The sequence below is a fragment of the Monopterus albus genome, unplaced genomic scaffold (genome assembly GCF_001952655.1).
Source record: "Monopterus albus unplaced genomic scaffold, M_albus_1.0 scaffold82.1, whole genome shotgun sequence".
Taxonomy (NCBI): domain Eukaryota; kingdom Metazoa; phylum Chordata; class Actinopteri; order Synbranchiformes; family Synbranchidae; genus Monopterus; species Monopterus albus.
This window is the reverse complement of record NW_018127962.1, coordinates 121,775-139,102: the sequence shown is the minus strand read 5'-3', so window position 1 is coordinate 139,102 and position 17,328 is coordinate 121,775. Positions and strand designations below refer to the sequence as shown.

Below are 17,328 nucleotides of genomic sequence, written 5' to 3'. Positions count from 1 at the left end.
AGAAAAAATGGCCTAGAGACGAGAACGAACTGGCAAGTGACTGAGGAGTGAAACTGGGTAATATAGTGAGCAACCTAATCAAGTGCAGCTGGTGATAAGGGAGTGAGGAACAGGTGAATGTGATTAGTGTTAATGGGCCAGAGACAGTAGGAAAGGTGAGGGAGGCCAGAGCGGCCGAGCAAACCTGACAAGACCATATGGAACAATGACTATGACAATTATTATTAAAGGTGAAACAACAGTGGTTTATCAGTTACTATTTGATAATAAATTGTTTGTCATTCTTCAGTAAAACATGTCAAACACTGCCAATTTCCAGCTTCCCATTTGCTGCTTTTCTTTGTCTTATATGTTCTCCCTGTGCCTGCGTGGGGTCCGGCTTCCTCCCACATTCCAAAGAGACGCAGCTTAGGTTGACTGGCGTCTCTGAATAGCTCATAGGAGTGAGTATGGTGTGCGTGGTTGTCTGTCTCTAATAGACTGATGACCTGTCCAGGGTGTACCAGGGTGAATTTTACAACTGACACAGATTTTTTTGGATGAAGTGTGAGTAGGTATTTGTAGCATGACACACCAGCATGACGAGTTTACTGAGTAGAGATAGGAAAAAACCTGTCTATACACCTCTTCGTGCCTTTCCTACCTCTCCCCTACACCACCCTTTCTCTGTCTTGACTTTCTTCTCTCTTTCTTCCTCCCATTGTATTTTCTGTAACCTGTTGTTTCTTTGTTCTTACCTTTATGTACAATTTTCTCACAAACCAGATTGAATTTCAGGTACACATTGGTACTAACACAAATGGGATATTTAATTGCGGTAAAGGTGTGTTAATATGAAAGGTATACTCGTTAAACTTAATGTGCACGCTTTGATGCAGCAACAATAGCTGCTCTGTGTAAGAGGTTATTGATAATCTGTCTTCTGCTGTATCCTGAAACAAAGAGCTCTTTCTCTCACCACCCCAAGAAATATTCAGCTGAATTATGAGTATTATCATGGATGAGGAGTGGTGTATTATCTACAATACGTTTAACTTCAATAGCAATGTGGCAATATATTTAATTGCTTTGTGTATCAGCATGGTATTCTATTTGTTCTGAGATTACTAGAAAACAGGTCATAGACACATCCAGGTGAGCTAATTTCTGTCTTCTCTTTTCTTTTTTTTTTACCTTTCTGCACAGATTCAGATTCTTCCTCCCATACCTTTCCTCAAGTCTGGGTCCTGACCTTTGACGACACCTCTCTCTCCAACCATGGCACACCGGTCTCAGAGTTCATCGTTTGATGATAACCCTCTTGACCCAAACTACCTGCCACAACACTACAAAGAGGAGTACCGCCTAGCTATTGATGCTCTGATAGAAAAAGACATACAGGTAACATTGCATTTTATGGCTTTTGTGGATTAATAGTTTAAAAAGACTTACACAGTGGTTTTTATGATGTAATAAACTTGGACGTGTTTCCTGTCACACTAGGGCTACTATGAGTTCCTCCAGACTGCAGATACGGTCAGCTTCCTGGCACAGCCAGAAATTGAACACATCAAGTCCACAATCCAGGCACCCAGTCAGGCCTCAAGCCTCCCAGAGCTGACGTATCATGAAAGTGTTCAAGAGGCTGATGGCTCCTCCGACACATACTGGCCGATCCAGTCTGACCTGGCTGCCCCGGGGTTGGACATGGGCTGGCCGCTGCCACAGCATAGCTTCGTCGGGCCCACAGAAGTCACCACTCTGGTCAACCCTTCAGACCCAGACATGCCGACCATCAAGCAGCAGGCCAGGAGACTCATCAAGAATGCACGCCAAGTAAGTAAATGTGGGGGGACAAGGAAAAAGGCAGTGTGAATTTGTTAAATGTGCATATCAACTGGTATGTCTGAGAAAAATGCCACCTGAAGATGAGATCAAAACATTCCCCATTCATAAATGCACATGTTATGTGGTGGGTTATGCTATGATTTGTCTCTGTTCCTCTGCGTGTGTGCTTAGTGATCACGTCTGTCTCGTTTTCTTGTGGCAAAACTTAGGAGTGTGTCTCTCTCGAGTGTCTCAACATGCACATAGAGGACAGACAGGTTCTAACAGGAGTAATTAATCTTTCTGTAGCTGTTATGTAAAGAGAGATCCACCTGCATCGTGTTGCTAAATAAACTAGGTGTAGTTAAATGTGCATTTGGTTATTGTTTAATATCCATGTATTCCCTGTTAGAGCTGAAATAGTCTTTCTATTAATCGTTTGCAGTGTGCACTATATCTGCAGTATTTTAATTCAGTATTTCATTTTTTCATAATATCTAATAATGCAGTGTAAATAATATTTGTACAATTTTTAGGAGCACAATATCATAAAGTCAAAATTATTTAAAACTGTGTACATTTTAAAACACCTATTAAATTAACCAACACAAACTAGGCTACAAAATAATTTCATGTCTATTATACTGAGCAAACCTTAATTACGGTACCTTTCTTGCTCACCCTTGCTCCAGGTTATTGCTGTGGTGATGGACATGTTCACGGATATTGACATTTTTGCTGACCTCCTGGAGGCGGCAGCACGCCATGTTCCTGTTTACATTCTACTGGATGAGCTGGAAGCCCATCACTTTATTTCTATGGTCATCAACTGCAAAGTCAACTTGGACTTAATTCCCGTGAGTTTGCCTTTCATTACATTTCCTCAAAGGATTGGGGTGACACTTGCCTAATCTGTGACATCTCTTTTTTATGTGTTATAACATTGTTGAAATTTTTGTTTTACAGATGATGCGTGTCAGAACTGTGGCTGGAATAACCTATTACTCCCGGACGGGAAAATCATTTAAGGGACAAGTGAAAGATCGTTTCTTACTGGTTGACTGCAAGGCTGTACTCAGTGGGAACTACAGGTGAGTCGTTTAGCTATGTTAATTATGGGTTTCTTTAACTGACAAGCTTTCAGTGCCATTCAATCTGCAAATAAAACTACTTTAATTGCCTCCACTGTTCTCATATATTTCCTTATAGTTTTATGTGGTCCTATGAGAAGATCCATCGCTGCGTTGCCCACCTCTTCCTCGGGGAACTGGTTGCCACATTTGATGAGGAGTTTCGCATTCTCTTTGCTCAGTCAGAACCTCTAGTCATTGACCCAGATGGAGCTGTTGCTATGTCTGACACCAGCAGTTACTTGAGCACCCAGTTTGGTTTGAAGAGGTCCCAGTCTTTGCGTAACCCCATAGGTTACCGCAGGCAGCCTGAGCTTCCCTCTGCGTTCCCCTATGGAGATGCGGGACTTTCTTTCCGGAGGAATGACCCATATCGTCATACCATTGAACCTGGGGCAGGAATTACGATTGGAAAGTATCCCCAGCAACAGTTTCGTCTGCAGCAGTCCATAGTGTCCAGGCAGATGGAGCTCAGCAACAATGCCTTCAAGAGGCACAGCTATGCAGAGGGAACCCAGGAAAACTACGCATCTTCAAGGCAATACATGAAGAACAGAGTCCTGAATAATCTGGACGAGACAGACTTCTACAGGTAGTTTATCCTTTAATATATACAATTGAATGGAATCTGAATTATCCAAACTTATCACATGTATCACCATCTTATGAGTACATCTTTACACATAACTATGAATTTATAATGAACCAATCTTTCTTTACAGAGAGCAGAAACAAAGCAGCCATTACTACAGTGAAGGGCCTGGGCCAGGCTCTGGCCATGGACACTCTGACAGAGTTCGAGTTCATTCTTCATACCTCTCTACTGACCAGTATTCAGACTCAAGCTTTCGTGCAGAGCTGGAGCCTCCTCCTGTGAACTATGGAGGAGAGTACTTTACATCCGATGACTTGAGAGGACTTGAGGGGCAACAGGCACCTCCGTTAGCTGGGAGATATGGAGGAGGTTCCTCCCATAAGAGGCCAACCATAGGTCAAGCATATGCCTGTCAGACCTCACCGACGCAACCCCATCCACCAGAGAAGAAAACATTATTTAAACAAGCTGATCAAGAATATGATCAAGATGCAAGTGTTAGACACGGCCTGAGGAACTGGAGAATCCACTCCTATCTTAGTACTTACGAGGATAGTGGAGAAGAAGGTCTGATTCAACCTATTGGGCCTGATGCATTTGAAGATCCACCATCTCAGCAGCCTACTGATGCTGAAATTTCAGCTCCTGCCTTTGTAATAAAGGATGCACCACATGTTCTCCAAAAACCCAGACCTGATATCTTGCAACCACGATTTGGAAAGCCAAGATTACCTGAGAGCAGCAATGTAGACTCTGCCCCAACAACAACCAAGGACCTGCTTTCCTCAGTCAGCGACATGAAAGGATTTGCATTGGATAAAAAAGAAAGGGAGTCAGAGAAGGAAAGGAACAGAGAGAAAGAGAGGGGCACAGTAAGAGAGATGGTTATGGATATGGAGATGAAAGAGGGTCCAGAGCTCTACCTGTCCAAACACGAATCATTCCGCACACGTATTAACCCTCTCCTTCAACGTAGCTCTCGTCTGCGTTCCTCACTTATATTCTCATCATCCAAGGGAGAGATACACAGTGGTAGCCTGGGCCTAAAAGCAGCCACAGAAGAAGATGAGGCATTAGACACTGTACGCACTTCCTCAATTGTGGCCCAGATTCTAGAAAAGAGAAGGTCGTTGTCTCGTGATCCTTATGAATGGAGAAAGAGGGTTGAGGAAAAAGATAAAGAAACGGACACAGAAAAAGATGAAAGAGAGAAGGAGACAGTGCAACAACAAGAGGAACAGAAGATACAAATGAAAGATGAGATTCAAGCAAAAGAGGAACCTATGAAAATTAATGAAGAGGTAAAGACAAAACCAACTGCTGAAAAATCTGAGGTCACCACGTCATCAGTGCTGAACATAAATGACTCAGCCAGTCAACCCAGTCGACCTCCAGTCAACACTACAATGCCAAAGATTGCACATGTCTCTGGAAGTTTAGCAGAACCTGAACCAAAGAAGACAGACATCTCTGCAAAACTTGCAGAGCTCAATCGCAGACCGTCAACTAGTTCCTCAAAACCACCATTAATCACTGCCAAGCCTTTTGTAAGTTATCACAAGCCTTCAGACACATCTCAATTTCAGAAAGAGGCGAATGCCTCAGAGGGTCAAAAAAAGGATATATTCAAGTCAATAAAGCCTCTTCCATCACCTAAGCTTTTCAGGAGGGATCAGTTGAAACTCAAAGGACTGAATCCTCGTCACAACTCCTGTGGTGAGGAGAATCAAACCACAGATGCTACAGATGCAGAAAAGACTGAAATGAAAAAGAGCCGCTCTCATAGTTCTTCAACCCTGCCTCATGATTTCTCTAAAGAAGGACTCCAGAAGGTTATGGGATCTAATACATCCATAAACACACTCAGTGAGGGAAAGGGTGAGGGAAAGGGTGAGGGTAAGCCACTTGACTTCTTAAAGAAGCAGACTCAGAGGCTCAAGGGATTCCTGGGGCCCAAGGACAAAGAAAAGAAGTTTTCAGGTGATGATAAGGGTATGAGCACAGTTGTAGAGATCACTGAAGATTCAATCAAAAAACAGAGTTCATCAGCACACGATACAGGATCTACCAATACTGACCAAACTACGGTCAATCACAAGACGTCAACTGGGACATCAGGCCCGTCCCGATACCAGGCCCCAAGTAGTTCTGTTCTGTTCAGCAGCAATCTACGAGATGACACTAAAGTAATTCTGGAGCAGATCTCAGCCAACAGCCAGAAAAACCGACTGGAGCGGGAAGAAACAGGAGGAGACAGAGATAGCGGTGGCGGGGAGAAGGGACTGGAGAGACAGAATTCCATAAAAAAGAATCGATTTCTGCGACCACTGGGCAACAGCCAGGAGCGGGAGGGATTGCTGAAGAGGATAGAAAGCCTGAGGAAGGAGAAAAAAGTCTACAGCCGCTTTGAGGTACTTAGTCACTGCAAGGATGATGCTTGCAGCATGGATGGGAAAGAAATATGACAAAAGCAGTATTAAATGCAATAACAAGTAGATCATGTATTAGTTGAATCACATTTAAAATCTGTTACAAAAGAGCCAGATGTTCAAAATACAAAGACAAAATTCTGCATTGTCATCCATATACAACTGTGTGTGCAGTATATGATACAATTCTAATAGTAAAATGTGGAGAACAATCTCTGCAAGTTACTTAGCCATAAAAATTATCCTTTAAAAAAACTGAATTAAGGATTTCACTGAGTTTGACAAGTATGGAAATAAATCTTTGAAATGTACATAAATGTGTTTTGGCAAGGTTTTGATACTTTTATATACAGGATATGGCCAACATAATTACATAAATAATTTTGTTTATATAATTGAAAGAAATTTTTAGTCCCAAATAACGGCAGATAAATGTTCAACATAATGTCAAGTGGTATCGTGATTTTAAGAGATTCTGCTGGACTAGTTCATGTCCACCACGTCACTATATCATTGTTTTAAAAAATTTTAAATAGAAGTTAATATGTTTTTATCTTTGCTTGTATATTGAGCTAAGCAAAATACTTTGCTTAGGCCTGTTCCCTAAAGCCTCAAAATAATGACAGTAACAACAAGGAGGAGAATGGGAGGGTGGAAAGGACAAAAGTTCAGATTTTGTTGCATTCACTATTATCCCTGTTGTTTTGTTAACAGATGGGGAATAGCCTGGGATAAAGAAAGACGGAGGAGTGACCTTTTATATGGAAGCTATTTATGCAAGATGATCAAAAACACCCACTGCCCATATGTGCCAACAACACTATCAAAGTACCTCTGTGGCTCAACACTGCGGCTTTTCCTGGATTTACACACAACATAACAAAACTTGAAAAGACAATATATAAAAATGCTGAAAAAAATCACAGAGTTTGGAATGTGCTTGTTTGCCAAGACCTGGTACTACTTTTACTGTATATGGTGAGAGAAAGAAGAGCAACTCTACTGCCATACTGGCTGCATTGGCTAGTGTTTCGCCAAACATAAAAAGGTAGGCCAGCTTACTTGTAACTGAGCTTGTATGAATGTGAGTGAAGGAGTCTGAAGATAAGAAAAAGACTGTACATGTTGCACCTGGGGAAAGAAAGTACTGTAGATACATGTCGGTCAAAAAAATGGCAGTATATGACTACACATGTATAGTACCAGTGGCATGTGTTTCTGCAGTTGCTTACTGTATGTAACTGGGACTTGTTTGAAACTGAATGGCAGTAAGTGTCCTTGTAGATTGACCATGTGCCAATGGCCTTCAAGCAATACCAAAACTAGAAAGATTATTAACCCAGACTAGAAAGCAAATATGAAGATAAGTAGAATGAAAACTAAAGAGTAACGAGTGAAATGAAGAGTGACTGAGGTGTGAGATTATAGAAAGTGAGAGAAAATCAGGATCATTATGTGGTACAGTATAAGGTGTTTTCTAATGTCTCAGTCTAATATTGAGGCAGCAACAGTAGTTTCAGTAGAAGGTAGTGCCTCTAATGAACTTTACCCTCTCAAGAGAGCATTATGTATTATGGCGTGCCCACTACTGAGGGTTGAAGATATCAAATAACTCTTCAGAGAGGGGGCCTAACAGCTTGCAAGGTCAGAGGAATGGAGTAAAGAAATATTTGTGTACTAGTCTTTTTCTTATGCAATGTAAATAAAAACTGTAAAGCGTTTGTAGTTGACCTGAATCGCTGTACAAATAAGCAGTTCTTAAATGAAACAGATGTGTGCCCTTGTTTCTCTTTCCTTGTTGGATTTTTAAATTAATCATCACCTCTTAAAAGGAGGAGTAAAAGAGATATGTTTGCAGTAATAGAGCACAACCATGCCTAATTACATAATGTACTTGACTTCTGAAAACTACGCCCTACGCAGGATTTCTAACACCTTTGTTAGTCTGTAAGCGAGATTTAGCTTCATCATTCAGTTCCTAGGCTGCTTAACAGGTTGGCTCAGCATGAAAACCATTTAATGTGTAGTGTTTTTGTAAAGTACATCAAAGGATTGGAAGATCCACTGCTAAACTACAGGGGTTATACAGGATTATGAATACGGGATTGTACATATTTAGGTAAAAGAACAGGATTTCTTTGTAACAAATTCAATTGTGATCTCTGTCACTGTACTCTTAAAGTGCCTTGTGTTTAAATTGAATTCATATGTAGGTATGTGGTATTGGCTGTAAAAACTGACATTAACGGAGGGAAACCAGCTGCACATGGTCAATGTGTGTTTTTAAAACCTCAGATAGTATTACATTGTATTTGAAATACTGCAAAAAGTCATTTATTAAATCTCTTTTTAAACTGAAGTTGACTGTGGCTGTGTGCATATACAGTATATACAAGTGTGTACTGTATTTTATAGTGAATGGCTTCACTGTTTTTTATAGTCTAGAAAGATTTAGAAAATAAAATCCATTTAACAATGTCACAACATTTAAAAACTTCACTTTTTAAAAATACATGAACACCTTTATAGCCCATCAATACACAATAATAATGTAAGATGAACACAGAATCATACAGGACACCTATCTCAATGAATGAAAAACATTTCAGATTTTATGAATCCATCAACTTTGGCAACTGGCTGGATAACAAAAACAAGCCAGCGCCTCAGAATTATCCCCACAAAAACATCAAGTAGTCAACGATGGAATAGTAAATTGTTTGACATTTAGTTTTACTCATTTCATTTTGAGTAAAGGTTTAGTTTTTGCTGTACATGTTTGGCAGTATACTACAAACCTGAGGCTGATTAAAACCCAGAAGCTTACATTTGAAAGATTTAAGCTTTTCACCAGACATGAAGAATGAATGTTTCAACTGACTCTAACTGGAAATAAAACGAGGGACTATTACCTCGTTCAAACTACCACTGAGCATGCAGCTTTAGGCCACCTGTGTCTCTGTAGCTGCTATACCCAACTGTTGCTGCTTCTTCCTCTCTTGTAGCTCCTCATCGAGGCGGTGCAGCTGAGCCAGCTTCAATTGTTCTATGAGAATTACAGAACAAGACCATATTGAAGGGGTTAGAAATGAAAAACAAACACTGCATTCATGCATGTAACAAAAAAAGTCCTGGACTGCACATTTTCTTTCAGAATAATGTGCATAAGTTCTGAGAGGGTACTTACCAGCTGATAATAGCTGACTTTTTATATTCTCAGCACACTTTATTTCATCTTGGAGTCTCTCTGGAGTCTAAGTAATATTTTTAAGGACAGAGGTCATTATAATATGCTAAACTGATGTAATTTCTAACCATAAAAATGAGCCAGGAAAAATATAGATGGACTAAGTTGAACAAAATTTTTAAACAAACTTACAAAGGCAGAGTGCAGATTCTTATGCTGTTCTATCAACTGACGAAGTTGGTTTTCAAACTTAATTCTGCAGAAGAAAGGCTGACATTAGTAAATGTATATGACATTTATTTGAATGAGGTTTTTTTTTTAATGTAATAAACTGCTGCACTATTATTAGTCACCGCTGCTTCCGGTGTTTAAGCTTGAATTCCTGGATTTCACATCTGTACTGTTCCAGCAGTTCCTCATATTTCTTGTTCTGCTTTACCTGCCTGCAAAATGTCCACAGTTTATCACCAAGTGCATAATTTATATAATTTAAAAATAAAATAATTTTCATATTATTATTATTCACAGTACAATTCACCTAGCCTTACAATACATGCAGTAGATTAGAACAGGAGTTTGAAACTTGTTAAATATGATCGCTTCACAACTTTGATATATATAGATTCTTCAAATTATGGCATTTGAGCCCATATATAGTAAGCAATGAGTGGGGTTCATCTTATGGTACATGTATGTTTAGGAACAAGTCTATCGCAAAGCCAATCTGCTGTGTATAATACTAGATCGAACATATCATCACCAGATGACCCTGTAACTACACCAAATTACACAACAGTTTGGAGCCACATACTACCTAAAAATGCTGAATGTAATGTACTCAATCACACAATACTTAAATGCAGTCTACTATGATTGCATACAGTAAAAGAATGTGCTAGCAATTTAAATATATGGATCTGGAAATTAGATAAAGTTGAACAATAAAATAAATGACAAACTAAATCTTAAAACTAAAAAAAAAGAAACAAAACAAAGAGCCCGAGTGGTATCAAACTTTTACATGATGGTGCTATTCTGCCATCAACAAATATGGCTGACGTCCAGGATGCTACAGATGTAATGCTCTCATTGGCCTTAATAGTGTAACACTAACTGGAAATTCAATTACATGTATTGTCAATTAATTTAAAAGTTTCAAAACTGCATCTAATAATTGTATTAGTATCTAAAAGGTAAATAAGGCATGGCATGAAAAATGTCATATGGAATATAAATAGTAGTAAGACTAAATAATAACTGACATGGCTGAAAATAAAACTAATTCAAAATATAGCTTAGAATACAAGCAAGGTTTAAAATACAATATATAAAATTTAAAAAATAAAATCAATCCAGGATCCTACCATGATAAGTAAGGTACTGCCACCTAGTGGTATACAGCATAAACAAAACTGAGGCCTCACAACATGGAGGTCTCACTGATCCACACTCCTTACAAATGAGGACATTATTTATCCACTTAGCCTGGCACTCACTGGGTAGAACCCTGCTCAGATGCCTCACACTGGAACTGCAGCTTCCTGCACAGCTCTGAAGTAAACATTAAGAAATTATGGTCACAGTCTATGTATTTACCAAAGTTGACCAATTAGTTTCCAGATAGAGTCCAACCAAACCCTTAGGTTTTGAATATCAACACAAAGTCGTTGGCCTATAATTATCTATACATGTACAATTGTTTGTTACCAGCATGTGTGTACCTTCTTTTTCTTTATGGATTCGCTCCAGCTGATAAGATTCTGTTTGTACTATAGAAATGAAAACAATGAAAATGTCTGGTAATAATATACAAAACACACAATACTAAAATAAAAATAGAATATGGTACATAACATGATATAAATTCTTACTTAAAGGACATCAAATACTGTTACTACTAGGTTTCTGACTACATTCCAAAAGGTACAACTAGCAGCCACAATAAGCAAACTGTATGTGGGTCAAATAAAATCATTACTGTTGATTTTGTGTCTTACAAGTTGCCAGTTCTTTCAACAAAGACTCGCTGACTGCTTTGAGCTCCTTAACTTCTGCTTCCAGGGTTCTTTTACCTTGAATAAAACACAGTGTAACTGAAGCATGACTACTGTAGTACTGTGACTAATACACTTATATTCGGATATAACGCATTTTTCCATCAAATATGACTGATCAATGAGGTGATAATTTGGCTACTTCTACTCTCACTACTACACTGTATTAGCTACACATCTTGAACAAAAATATAAAACACTACACCATCAACTTTAACTAAACATAATCCATCTTTTATTTAAAAGTATGATCAGAATGGGTCTCACAGGGTGTTGCTGTTCCCTGCAAGATGGAGATATTAATCATATCTCATGAAACTCCACTCATCATGTTCTGTAACTCCATTGAAGGAGCAACAGGTAAGGATATACCTCACTGAAGATAAACGTTACGGCGCACACGAACTGCTATAACCAGCGCGTGCAGCTCTCTTCCTCACGGTTTTACATTCTTGTGCCAGTGCTGAAGTTGTATTTGTTACATGAAGTTACATTAAGCGTGTCTTGCGTAAACTCGGATCCTATGTTAGGTTATTAAGGTTTTTGATGCTATTATTTCTATTAAATGTGTGTGATGTGCGTGTTCATTAGCATATGGTCTACACAGCCAGCCTTCTCATTGGTGCACAACGAGAAAGGCGTTTTATAAAAACTGAAACCTTCGCACTGAAGTGTTTTCACGTTGAATGATTGATATACCTCAAAGGAACACTGCATTTGGTTCGTTTTGTCAGGTTTGAACCTTTTTCAATGTAATAACAGAAAAAGTCAGCGCGACTTACCAGCGGAAGCGGATGTGCAAGTTCACAAAGGCTAACCAAACGGTTAAGATAATACCCCCACGATATTTCCTAACATACTGTAGTCGCCTTAGCAAACTGACCGAGTGAAATTCCTGTCGAATTATAGGGAATATTGGAGAATCGATAGAAATTATATTACTCAAACTGATCTGATGAATAATTAGCTAAAGAGACGTAAATAAAACATTATACGTATCCGAAAACAGTAACAACAACACCACGCATGCGCAAAAGTAGCGCCATTCAACACGAAGAAGGAAAAACGTGACAGTGAAGTTGAAGTCAAATGTAGCTTCTGCTTGTCCGAATACCAGTGGTAGAATCTTAACTAAGAACCTTTACTTAAGCGCAATTCGAGGTTTTGTACTTGTATATTTCTATTTTGCCTTACCCGACTACATTTCGGAGACAAATATTGCACTTTACTTCATTATATACAATTTGGTGGTTTAGCGAATAGTTACTGTACAGACTCATTATTAATACAAACTGTAAATCACCTACGACGTTATGATACAAGTTTATAGATTAGGCTTCCAGACAGTATATAAAGCACTAATTACTATGATCACTAATTACAATCCACGGATATATAGCCGAGCATTCTGAAATAGCCCATTCGCCACAATGACTACTGTTGATACTTCGCCTATATAGTATATACAGTATCTTGATGCTAATAGATGGTAAAATGGACTGTATTCCTACTGATACTTGTAACAGAGTAGCTATTTTAGTGTGGTATTACTGTTTTTAGTTTTGTTTGTTTTCCTGTTTTTACTTAAGAGTAAGTTCCAAATACTTCGTCCAGCAGTGACCATGTCAGTATAAGGCCAGGGGAGACATGTTTTTTCAAAACCATAATTCCAAGACTTATGATTTTCCAAATTAAACAGTAAAACCTTTGCAAAATACTATGACAAAAATCGTTCTTATGTTGTTTTAGATGGGGGAACATGTTTAAAAACAAAACAAACAAAAAAAACCAAAAACAAAAACAAGTCTAGTCCAGTAACCCATTCTTCATTAGAGGTGTGTAAACTATAAAACCGATCCTCTCCTGTTCGTCCAAAAGATGTCGCTAAAGGGTATGAACAGGTCTGTACATAACGTTAAGGTAAAACAAATGTCTACATGGCAATTTAAAATCATTGTCAAAATTACTATGATTTTATAGGCCCAGGTTCGCCAAAGACTACCTTCTTGCAGCCTTCCTAATTTGACCCTCAGCTCTTCAAGTTTGGGCTCCTGCATCTCGCCACCTGACAGCAGGGCATGAAAGCACACCAGCTTGTTACAGATTTACAAGAGTTGTGGTGCCGTTTGTACATTGTGCAAATCTAACTTATCCGACTACTTTACCTCCTGTCAGTGTTGTAACAGTCAGTTCTGCAATGTTGAATTCTGTTACACAAATAAAAAAAAAGGTAGCCTTTTAACATTAAATAAGTTTTCGGCTGACACTTAAATAGTAAAGTCCAGAACAGGCACAAAATCCACACCCGAACTCACATTAACCAACTTAAAATGTCCACCGAAAGGCAGCAAACAACTAGCTTAGCTTAGTTTTTAGCTAGCTAAATATGTTAACGTATTTTTAGTTACCAAACACCGACTTTTCACAATGGCAGTCGAATAACAATTAATTGACTGTTATATCTTATGTAACCGGTCCCTGTGTTCTAACATATAATTACACAAAGTTGTTTACTAGGTTTAATTAATGTTTATCTATACCTGACATCCAGAGCCCAAATGTTTCCTATATGTTGTGTACTGGGTTGCGACCTCCGCCTTGTTTCTTCTTCGTTTGTCCCACCGTTTGTCATATAAATACGATGTTGTGTCATACCCTCTTCCCTTTTGATATGTTCCATTGGGAAGAGGTCAGTTTATAATCAGTTGTGATCCTTTTTTTCTTGTGCCCACATCTTCATTTTTACTTCTTCTGTATAAACGATGACTGTTGATACTCATGCATGCACTGTTATTACGCTGTTATGACATTTGCCGGTGCTAATTACTTAGCTTTGTTCCGACAACGATGTATGTTAACACACTAACAGGATGTATTTTTTTATATAGATTGGTGTGAGGTCCGGCAGCACATGCTAGTTGCTGATTATTATTTCATGTTGTCAGATTAAACGGAGCGCGCCTCCAAACGCAGTCCTGGTGTTTCGTGGGTCCTTCAGCCACCACAGACGCCCCAGCCACAACACAACGCAGAAGTCCACCGGTCACACGTAGTAATATGGCACCTAAACAAATACACTGAATATTTAGCTGTTGCCTTTCTTTCCACATTAGGTTAACTGCTACAAATGTCCCACCAATTAACTAATTAAAAGCTAGCATTAGCAGTTGCATAGCCAACAAATGGTCGCATATGCTAACTTCTGCAGTTTTCTTTTTTGTGTTTTTAACGAGTTGTGTAATACAGTTCAATACAGCTCTTACAGCTCAACTTAAATTTACGATGTTTAACCTAAATTTCGCTCATTCTTAAACAACCAGCGGACTATTCTCCTAACCTATACAAATAATGAAGTAAGCCTACCGTTTCCCCCCGAGCCCAGACTAGCACGCAAAGTCTGATGCCATATCAAATGCTGCAAAATATCTTACTATTTATATATTTAGGCTACTTATGAATTTATAGCTGAAAAGCTATAGGCCTAGTTATAGATAAATGTTATAGTTGGAAAGCAAAGTTTATGGACTTGCTGCTGTCAGAAGCTGGAAGAAAATCAAGTAGATCTATTGCTTCGTCTTCATGTTTTTTTCTTATAAACAATAATAAAAAATAGTTTTTCATGGGCTATAAGACTGGATCTCTTAGACCGGCATTAATATTTAAGTGAGGGACGTTAATGATAAATTGGCGGATAGTTTTAACACAAGTGCATCAGGTAAGCAATAAAAACAAATGTATAACTACAATTTTACTTTAGTTATTTATAAGTGTGACTGAGATACTCACTCTGTAGGACATTTCACAACTGAAAAAATAAAGTGCCACCTCTGTTTAACCCTGATGTTGTGTTCTGGTCAAATTTGACCATTTAAAAAATTTTATCTCTGAAAAATGTAGGTAATTTGATCAGACTGACTTTGGATTCCATGACTTTGTCCACAAAGAGGATTTCAACACAGAAATATCAAGTATCCATTTTCATACAAATTTATTTGCTTTATTCAACTTTTGTACACTCTTGGTGTTCCTGGTTAGAAATGACCGGTCATTAGAAATAAATGGGGGAGACAACATCCATCCATCCATTTTCCAAACCGCTTAGTCCCAAACGGGGTCACGGGGGGCTGGAGCCAATCCCAGCCAGCTGCGGGCAAGAGGTGCGGCCACAGAAAGGCTCCGGGTCGGCCGGGGCTCAAATCCGGAATCTTCTCGCTGTGAGGCAACAGCGCTAACCACCGCGTCACCGTGCTGCCCGGGGAAACCACAATTAGTGTGAAAAACTCATTTGTCAGATGGACTCACACACAGGCACACCTTGGTTCCCTGGCAACCACTATGGGAACCTTTGCCCAGTAGAGTCTCTCTCCCACGTGAACAACACCTGTGTTGGCAGTTCTCACAGACAGTTGCAATGTTGTTTCAATAACACTGAACTTTTCTCATAGCTTTAGTATATAAGGCTTCTTTGAGGCCTTGCTCACAGTTCATTGTGTGGCAGCACCATGGGAGGTCGATATACTGTAAGTGAGGCTCTTGATTTCATAGTTGATCACCACACCTGTGACGAGGAAAGAGGCCAGGAAACTTAGAGTGAGGATGGATTAGAGGAGGAAGTGTCAGAAGATGAAGACGACATGGAATATAATCCAGACCAAGAAATAACTGATGAGGAGGAATCCAATGATGAAAAGGATGGCCATGCGGAGGCTGCTGCCACATTCAAGTCAAAGAATGGGAACCTATCCTGGTCTTCATCCCCACCTGAGGATCCAAGTAGGCTTTCAGCTGAAAATGTCATCAGGATGACCCCAGGACCTACAAAATATGCTATATCCCAGACTGATGACATCAAATCCTGCTTTGAACTGTTCCTGACTGAGTCCATCAAAACCATAGTGGTAAACATGACCAACTTGGAGGGGAAATGGATTTACAAAGACAACTGGAAGGAGGTAACCCAGACAGGCATCGAAGCATACATGGGTCTTTTGATTATGAGTGGTGTGTAGACATCCAAAAATGAATCTACCAGTAGTTTATGGGAAGCAGAGTCTGGTCAGACAATTTTTCGGGCCACCATGTAACTCCAGAAATTTCATGTTGTCACGGGTGATTCACTTTGACAACTGTGATACAAGACTAGGCTGTCATCAACAAGACAAACTGGCAGCAATCAGAGAGGTTTGGGACGAACGGGTGGAGTGCCTGCTACTCATCTATAACCCAAGTCCAAACAGCACAATGGAAGGACGTCTGGTCACTTTTAGGAGACGCTGCCCTTTCAAACAGCATAAAACACATCTGATAGACTGATGAACATTGTAATGTTATTGTTCTTGTTAGCTGTTCTTTAATGTATTAAGATATTGATCTTGAAATATTGTGAAATTGTCAAGTGTAGTTCTGGGATAATTTCCTTTGTACACAAATAAAATACACCCGGTCACTTTTGACCAGGAACACAACAACTGTTACTTTATGTGACTGCATACAAATTTTAAATAGTTTCAAAACAAATGTCCTTGTTATAAACAGTACACTATGTTTCATCTGATTATTTCTTATAGTCAAAATAATCCAGAAATTATGTTTTTTGGAACTTGAATTCAAGATGTATAAGCTCAGATCAATGAGGCATAAAGGCCATAAATAACAAATAGAAGTTCAAAACTTGTAAATGTCACAAGAACTTAAGTTGATAAAAAAAAAGCTAACACAACAAACAGTGATAATATATATATATATTATTACACTTTTTATGATGAGTCTTAATGGAACGGCCATTTTTGACCAGGCACACCAAGTTGTTTTAACATGAAATGAACACAACATGAGGATTGAAGTTGACAGCCTATGGTTAGAATTTCTAAAGTAACTGATCAATCTGTTTATTCCTACTTAATCTCTTGTCTTATACATTGTTCTAAAAGCTAAAATAGGCAATTTTCTGGCAATTAAAATTCAATTCAACACATCTAGAAAACTCCTCCCAGGGACTCGGGATGTTACACTTCTGCTGTTTCCTGTCAAACTGTTGAAACGTAGGTTAAAGGAACACACAGTCAAACACCTTTACATTGTGTCAGTTTTAATGAAAAGTGAACAGCAGTATAGAGGAATGCAGTTT

The 17,328-nt window shown here is 39.0% G+C and overlaps 2 protein-coding genes across 6 annotated transcripts in view; one reads left to right on the top strand and one right to left on the bottom strand.

Annotated features, from left to right (window-relative positions):
• The window catches only part of fam83hb (family with sequence similarity 83 member Hb), a 16,153-nt gene extending 8,024 nt beyond the window's left edge, over nt 1-8,129 (top strand). For 3 of the 4 annotated variants that reach the window (XM_020606869.1, XM_020606867.1, XM_020606866.1), the window contains exons 2-8: nt 1,186-1,380; nt 1,483-1,815; nt 2,499-2,663; nt 2,773-2,897; nt 3,016-3,528; nt 3,659-5,942; nt 6,675-8,129. In XM_020606869.1, coding sequence (XP_020462525.1) covers nt 1,258-1,380; nt 1,483-1,815; nt 2,499-2,663; nt 2,773-2,897; nt 3,016-3,528; nt 3,659-5,942; nt 6,675-6,695 — 3,564 coding nt within the window. In that variant the 5' untranslated portion in view covers nt 1,186-1,257 and the 3' untranslated portion in view covers nt 6,696-8,129. Of the gene's footprint in view, nt 1-172; nt 444-1,185; nt 1,381-1,482; nt 1,816-2,498; nt 2,664-2,772; nt 2,898-3,015; nt 3,529-3,658; nt 5,943-6,674 lie in introns of those variants that run through there. The other variant, XM_020606868.1, reaches the window with a different exon arrangement.
• A 96-nt stretch (nt 8,130-8,225) lies between these two features.
• On the bottom strand, nt 8,226-14,090 carry LOC109963931 (uncharacterized). Of its 2 annotated transcripts, XM_020606871.1 has the most exons (10): nt 13,742-14,086; nt 13,367-13,408; nt 13,204-13,266; nt 11,145-11,219; nt 10,869-10,916; nt 10,644-10,698; nt 9,501-9,590; nt 9,340-9,403; nt 9,148-9,214; nt 8,226-9,006 (listed from the first exon to the last, which is right to left on the bottom strand). In XM_020606871.1, the coding sequence occupies exons 1-10, from the start codon at nt 13,746-13,748 to the stop codon at nt 8,903-8,905; spliced, it is 615 nt and encodes a 204-aa protein (XP_020462527.1). In that variant the 5' UTR covers nt 13,749-14,086; the 3' UTR covers nt 8,226-8,902. The 2 variants fall into 2 exon arrangements, with proteins under 2 accessions (XP_020462527.1, XP_020462528.1); XM_020606872.1 differs by lacking the exon at nt 11,145-11,219 and having other exon boundaries at nt 13,742-14,090.
• Nucleotides 14,091-17,328: the final 3,238 nt, after the last annotated feature.